Source organism: Formica exsecta, unplaced genomic scaffold (genome assembly GCF_003651465.1).
Source record: "Formica exsecta isolate Colony F162 unplaced genomic scaffold, ASM365146v1 scaffold253, whole genome shotgun sequence".
NCBI lineage: Eukaryota > Metazoa > Arthropoda > Insecta > Hymenoptera > Formicidae > Formica > Formica exsecta.
In genome coordinates, this window is record NW_021849803.1 from 343,536 (window position 1) to 351,201 (window position 7,666).

At 26.8% G+C, this 7,666-nt stretch overlaps 1 protein-coding gene across 4 annotated transcripts in view; it reads left to right on the forward strand.

Moving 5' to 3' along the window:
• The window catches only part of LOC115236505, a 134,810-nt gene that overhangs the window by 36,568 nt on the left and 90,576 nt on the right, over positions 1-7,666 (forward strand). For 2 of the 4 annotated variants that reach the window (XM_029809008.1, XM_029809009.1), the window contains exon 1: positions 4,880-5,469. The exons of 1 other annotated variant lie outside the window; for it this stretch is intronic. In XM_029809008.1, the coding sequence (XP_029664868.1) occupies positions 5,402-5,469 (68 nt within the window). In that variant the 5' untranslated portion in view covers positions 4,880-5,401. Of the gene's footprint in view, positions 1-4,879; positions 5,470-7,666 lie in introns of those variants that run through there. One more of the 4 variants, XM_029809011.1, reaches the window with a different exon arrangement.

The window sequence follows — 7,666 nt, forward strand, 5'->3', positions numbered from 1 at the left end:
GTAAATTTCTTAATGAATATTTAATATTTTCTTTGAATTGTAATAAATATAATATTTTTTATATGGCGCACATATATAATATCTTTTATATATATTTTGTTTTTTATCCTCTAAACAATAAATCTTTCTAAAAATTTATCAAATAGAATTAAACTTTATTTGGATTCGTATATTTAAGCGTGTACTTCTTGAATATTTATTATTTTGAATAATAAACGCAATTTATTTTAGTGATTAGCGATGATATGAAAAACAAGCTTTCGTGATCTATTTATATATCAAGATCGTGAAAATTCTTCATCAATAATTGTCAGATAGTTATTGAATATTTATGAATATAATAATAAGTCGAGTTAATTATCGAGTTAATTACGATTTTTATGTTACAAAATTGCGGAAATCACGAAAATTATTTGTTAAGATCTAACACGCACGAAGGGCTTTATAATCATAATTGATCAATTATTTAATACCAAATTATGCATATGTTTGTACCTATATAGTTTATTTCGGATTTTATGCGAGCCAATATTTTGTTTATCCGGAATGGAGAAAATAGAGTAGCGAGTGTGATGAGACGAATCGATAGGAAAACACCATTCTTCCATCATAACGGATAATTTTTTCCTCTAAGCGATCTACTCGATATGAGTTGCGATCGTTATCGATTTATGAGTAGTAACATCCCCGAATGTGCCGAATCCGTTCCATAAATATCGAGTAGCGCATAGCTTTTCGTTGTATCTGTCATAAATACGCATTTTATCTGCCGTGGGATTTAAAATGAAAAACAGTCGTCAAGAGCTCATGGGATTACTCGTAAAAGGGGCCGATGATCGCGGAAGGGTTTTCACTGCACTGACGTACTTTACATCCTTCAATCACAACTTTGCTGACTTAATGCATCCCTCATAGAAAAATTTTCTAGGTAAAAAAAGGTTTATATAACACATTTCTTAAATAATTTTTGATTGGTGAAAGTCAAAAAGTTTGAAAAAAGTTTTCTCCTTTTTTGTTGAAAAAAGATAAAAAAGTGCAGATGTTTTTATAGATTTACTTTACTAAAATTAAGTGAATGCTTGCACTTCGTTAAAACTATGCAAGTAATTGTTTTGCTACTTATTATTATTATTATTATCGTCATTCTATTATCTTTTATTATAATTGCTATAAATGTGATTATCTTCACGTTACAATAAGCTTTTTAACGTTTACATGAGTATTTTTGTCATATTGCGTAGACTTTTATTTTTCGATATTATTCGGTTTGTGGCACTCTTGCATACAGTGTTCCATTTCTGTTGAAATATTACTGAAATACAATACGCAGGAAATCACATTGCATCTCTAATTGCTGAAATAAATTACGTTGGCCGCATTTATGTATGTATGTTCAGATACAAAAATATATAAATTATTTGTTTAAAAATTATGTTTGTTTTGTATACAATTATTGTGAATTTAATTATTTTCTTATTAAAATAATGCAGAAAAATATGAACAAAATAATTATAAAATATGCTTATTCTACTTTTGTATATAAAAGTTGGAAATTTAAGAAAAATAAAAAATAGAATTTAATCGTACGCGTGCGCAAAATTCGAAATGTTAAAAATGCGGAGCACTATATTTTAAACGGTATCCAAATAAAAGTAAAAATTTTCGGTAATTGAATAATGATAATATTGTATTATAGTCTTATTTGATAATATTATTGTATATAAATAAAAGAACGCATATGTTTTCTTTTTAATATATAAATAAGGTTTTTATTCCATGAATTCAATTTACAACATGATTTTCATACTTTATAAATTTCAACGATGCTTTTTATTCTCCATGGGAAACGATAAAGTAGTATAAAAGTTATATTTCAATTTACACGTCTGAAAAATATTTTCAAAATTTCAAAAGCTCGTGATGTGAGATCATAAATCTCGCGTGACGAGAATCAACCTTATGCTAGGTGACTAAGGAAAATGACTAAAGCCTCTCGAGCATCGAGACGGCACGTGTCGAATTATTCATCCATCGGCGGTCTCAAGGAGTACTTGTGTGAAAGCAGCCTTTATTATTTTAAATGTTACAGAATAAAGAAATATAATAGAAATAAAATTTTTTTTATATAAAAGTTTAAATTTATTTTATTCTCGTTAAAGTTTTTCGAAAAAAAAAGTTTTTGTTAACGCAATACATAATCTTTTTGTATACTTCTATTTTGTATACCTATATTTCTTCCATTCTTAAGTAAAGTTTTATGTTAGAGAAGCATGCAACATAGGCTAGTCACAGAAATGTTTACCTGATTTATCTTCACCGCGCATGAAGTAAAGGCGTATGCCGGGAGAAAAATAACCTTTGAATAATACAAAATTATATTACAAAAATTAAAAATTTATTACGAAAGAAAGCGTTATATAATATATATATGATCGAATCTACATACACACATGCATGCATGTGCGCACACGCATATACATATGTATACATAAATTTATTCTGTCAAAAATCTATTAGTTTTGATTGAAATTACTGTTTATATACGTGATTTCTATGAACTATGTAAATTCTTAATTGTAATTCTATTTGTTATTACAGTGTTATATTAAGTGACTTTTGAAATCAAATATTATCAAATATTAATATAAATAATAATCTGAATATGAATCTGAATATTGATAACTTAACCCTTACCGATGCACAACGTAGTTTTGATCAATGTTATGATTTATAAAATGCAAAAATATCCAAATTACATATAAAACAGTGTTCAAAACTAATATTTTAAAAAATAATTATTGTGCGCCATTAAATTTTGTTTATTTGTTCTATCTGAAAAAAAAAGTATTCAATAAAAATTTTCTTTAAATATAAACTTTTATAAAAATAAATCAAAATTTAATTCTCTTAAATAAATAATCTTAATAATTATACATTCATTTTTTTTTTATATAAACACAATATTTTAAAACTAAAATATTTTACATGTATCTACATATATAAAAATATTAATATTGATATACATAAATTACTTGAGAGTAATTCAAAATAAAAATCTAGAATTTTTTATATTGTATATATTATATTACACGAAATAATTACTGGATTATTATCGTAGAGATAAATGCGAGCAATTATTTTCACAGATAAAAATTGTATTAAATTAGCTCCAACTTGCTCACTACATGCTTGCTCCGTTATTATCCGACATCAAACTACATTGTTTTCTTTTGGTCATCTTTTACTGTTTTATGGCATTTACACTCATTCACGAAAACATGGTGAATTACAATCGTCCGCGCACTAATCAATAGACTATTATAAGACATTTGCACGGCACTCTTGATATTAATCGTACGCGTGCACTTTATTATACTATGATAAAGACAAATGTAAAAATTACAATTCGTTCAGGATTCGTAAAATTACGCAGCTAAATTTACGAGTCATTTGTTAAAGCAATTCTAATTCTGTTTCTAACGAATAGTGCATGCTTTCATAATTTAAAGAAATTTTATGTTATAATATGAGAATAAATACAAGTAAAATAAAAATAAGTCTTTGCATACCACAATATTAAAAAAAATTGTTAAGTTGGCCGACTATTTGCATAACAAATTTTGATCGAATAAATTTTGCGAAATATATGCTTTGATCAATTAAAAGACCCATGTACAAATGTTGAATTTATGATATATATTATGATCAATAAATATTAAAATATCTGAAATACTGGGATTAAAATAACAATTTTACTTATTAAATACGTCGCGACGTCATTTGATTCGTCATCGATCCGTATTGTATCTATGACGTTTTGTTAATGACTCAAAAATAAGAAAATGGTCCCGTTAATCAGTATCTCCATCTTGTGAAAGTGTGATGTTGCATAATATTACATGTATATAAATTGAATTAATGGTTAATTACAACGATGGACTGCCAGAAAAAAAATGAAATTCCATATTTCAAGCATAGTACATTTCCAACGCATATAATATATATAAATCCCGCGAGATACAATTATTATTAATAAACACGCGATACTCCTCATGCTTTTTTGTTATTTGAATCAAATAGCCGTCACAATATTGTTGTGTTATTTTTGGTATCTTAATGACTCAAGCCTGAAATTCGTGTATTATTGCACATTTTAAATTTAAATGATTATTTAATTACATCTAAACCGACGAAAAATTTAAAGCGTGAGAGGCGAAATATATTTTAATTCAAGCATATTTAAAGAATTAATTATTATCCATAAATAAAACAATCAAATAAAAAAATAATAATTTATAATTTCCATCCTCTGTCAAGCTTTGATTCTGGCTTAAAATATATAAATTGCGTGAAATAACTATTTTACTAAGTCGCCACTTCGATATTCTTACGAGTATATAAATAATAAGTACCTCTTCAAATATGCGTGGATTAAAATATATTTCTCTAGCTTTAAATTTTTCGCTAATTTGTTAATCTTTTTTGAATTGAGAACACACAATGATATACAAATTGCAAATCATGTACTTCAAATAACGAGAAATTATGATACATATCAATCATTTATTACATATTATTGTATCATACATATTATCGTATATCATGTTGTATCGTATTATATTATGTATTATCATACATATCATATATATATAATATTAATATTGTAATTGATATAAAACTTGACGAAACAGAATATTTTCTATTCCTTTATTTCGTATCGTTACATATTTTATAACGGCAATAAATATACATATTATTAACTGTATGTCAACACGGTATATTCGGCGCTCGTTCTGTGCGGCGCATAGCGCGATATTGTTGACACGTGGTGTGACCTTGTTGTCATTCGCGCGGCGAGACTCAAGCTGGAAGGTAGCGGAGCGAGCTGCTTTGTGTGTCATATTATTCTTCAAAATACGATTATTTCTTATAAATTATTATACAATAGCGATTATTAATTCGCACGATTAATTAGTTCCCACAATAAATGATACGTAAGAATTATGAAGACAGTTATTTAAGTAACGGGAAAGCATGATACATCGCGTGTTTAATAATGTAATAATAGATGTATATCGTGGGATTTATATTGAAAATATACTGTGCTTGTAATATATTATTGAATTTTGGTTATATATTTTCTGGCAATTTATCTCACATCTTATTAGCCATTAACTCGTCTCGCATAGTATCGCGCAATCGCAGATTAGATTAGTTTAGGTTTTCGAGTCTCGAGCAGATTATAGTTTTTGCTTTTATTCTTCTGTCGCAATATAATAAAGTGTACGTCGCGTGCAATCAAGAGTGTCGTACAGTGTCACGCGACTGAATTCTGCTGATTAGCGCGCGTGTGATCATAATTAACCTTGTTTTCGCGAGAGAATACGAGTGCAAAGCAACAATGAAAGATGACCAAGAGAAGAAGAGGTCACCCGGGAAGACGTTTTGTGACAACGGAACAATCGTGAAGTGAGTAATATATAATTAATTTAATTTATTTGTAAAATTAATTGCTCGTTTATCTCCATAGTAGTATCTATCTATTAATTATACCGCGTTATATAATGTATACATAAGCTATTCTAGATTTTTATTCTGAAATACTTGAAATATTTGTATCAATGTTAACATCTTTGAGACATAGATACACGTAAAATATTTTAATTTTAAGATATTGTGTTTACGATTATAAGATAAATAATTATTAAGATTATTTACATATAAAAGAGAATTAAATTTTTATTATGTTTAGTTAAAATTTATTTGTTAATATATTATGTTTAGCAAAATAAAAATTTATATTAAAAAAAATTCTTTTTTCATAAATTATGCTATTTTTTATTAAATATCTTTTTTAAAGGATGAAATTTAACTGCACGCACAATAATCATTTTTTAAAATATTAGTTATTTTGTGGACACACTGCGCGTTTAATATACATATAATTTGCTCGTATTTTTCAAACAACAATATTGATCAATTTTACTGTTGCGCATTGTACCCGTGAGTGTTAAATTATTTTAGTTTTTGAAAATTAGATTATAATTTTTATTAACAATTAATATACATATAAATAGTAATTTTTATAATAATTAGTAGATTTTTTCGACAGAATAAATAAATAATAAGGAAATAGTCTATAACTATTATCGTACTCACAATTTATGAACAGTCTAAACACATAGCCTGTAAATAATCATCTTCATATTTCGAAAACTATATTTCAAAAAATATTATTCTTACATACTATTTTTCAAAACATGTTATATTTTAAAATCTATCGCTTGGGATAAAAAATTGTAAATATTTGTATTATTTAATTATTCGTGGAACCTTTTGCTGTATCAGTTTGTTTTTTAAATTCTGGAACATTTTATATACATATTAAAGAAAAATAATTCCAAAATTACTAAGATATTTTTGATCGAAGATAGAAATGTATAACTTTTGATGAATTTCATATAAAAGTAAAAATCAATCGATATTTATATATTTATATATTCATATATAGCATTTATATACATAGCACACATATGTTTATGTATAAATTTACGATAGGTATTCGTGGCTAACTGAAAAATATTTCACCATAGAAATTGTCTAGAATCAAGCGAGAAAAATGCGAGTCGCTCAAAACTAAAATCCAAACTTGTAATTTAAACGATGGCCATTTATTCTTCTGCTACGCAAATTCAAAATGAATCGTCTCGCTAAAATATATATCGGTTCCTCGAATGTTCATATTTTTTTTCGCTATTGTGGAACACGCAGAGTCATCTTTTTAACAGTCGTCTTTCAAGTCTATTTCACACCAATGACCATCTATCTATTCCATTTCGAAAGTTCCGACTGACAACGTGTCGGGTTCGGACGTGTTTTTGCGTGCTGCGTATGTCCTTTGTCTGGACCTTTTTTTTGGACTCTTCCTCTCTTAAGAGGAATTTTGCTTATATTTCACAAACCCATAAGAAACAATGGTGTATGGGCGACTAATGCCCAATCAGCCATAAAAGAAAGAAGAAGAAGTACTCCATTTCGAGACACAATAAATTCGAGAATGGGTGACGATTGTGCATGCCGTTATAACTCGGAATAAAACACATACATACCAGTCAAGTTTTTCCTCTTGATTGCTTTGAAGGATAATCGAATTCGAAATGCGTGAAGAAACATTTGTCGAGAGGCATGTATGACCGTATATATGTCACATTGATCCATTGCTTTGTATATATGGGATCTGTCCTTTCAATTTTTATTATGGCGCGAAAAGAATTGTTTTATCAGGCTATAATCTTCTGAATTATCGAACGAATACTAAATAAATACAAATGCTTTTATATATATTATTTTTTACATTTTTAGATTTTATTTTGATCACGTTGACATAAGTTTAAAGAATTATTAAAACATTTCAAATATTTTTTGCGAGAAACTTACGTATATGTGTATGTATATATGTATACACACACATACATGTTTTTTTATATATATATTTAATTTTTTACATTTTATTTTGATCACGTTGACATAAGTTTAAAGAATTATTAAAACATTTCAAATATTTTTTGCGAGAAACTTACGTATATACGTATATGTGTATGTATACACACACATACATGTTTTTTTATATATATATTTATAATATATATATTATTTTAATATTTCT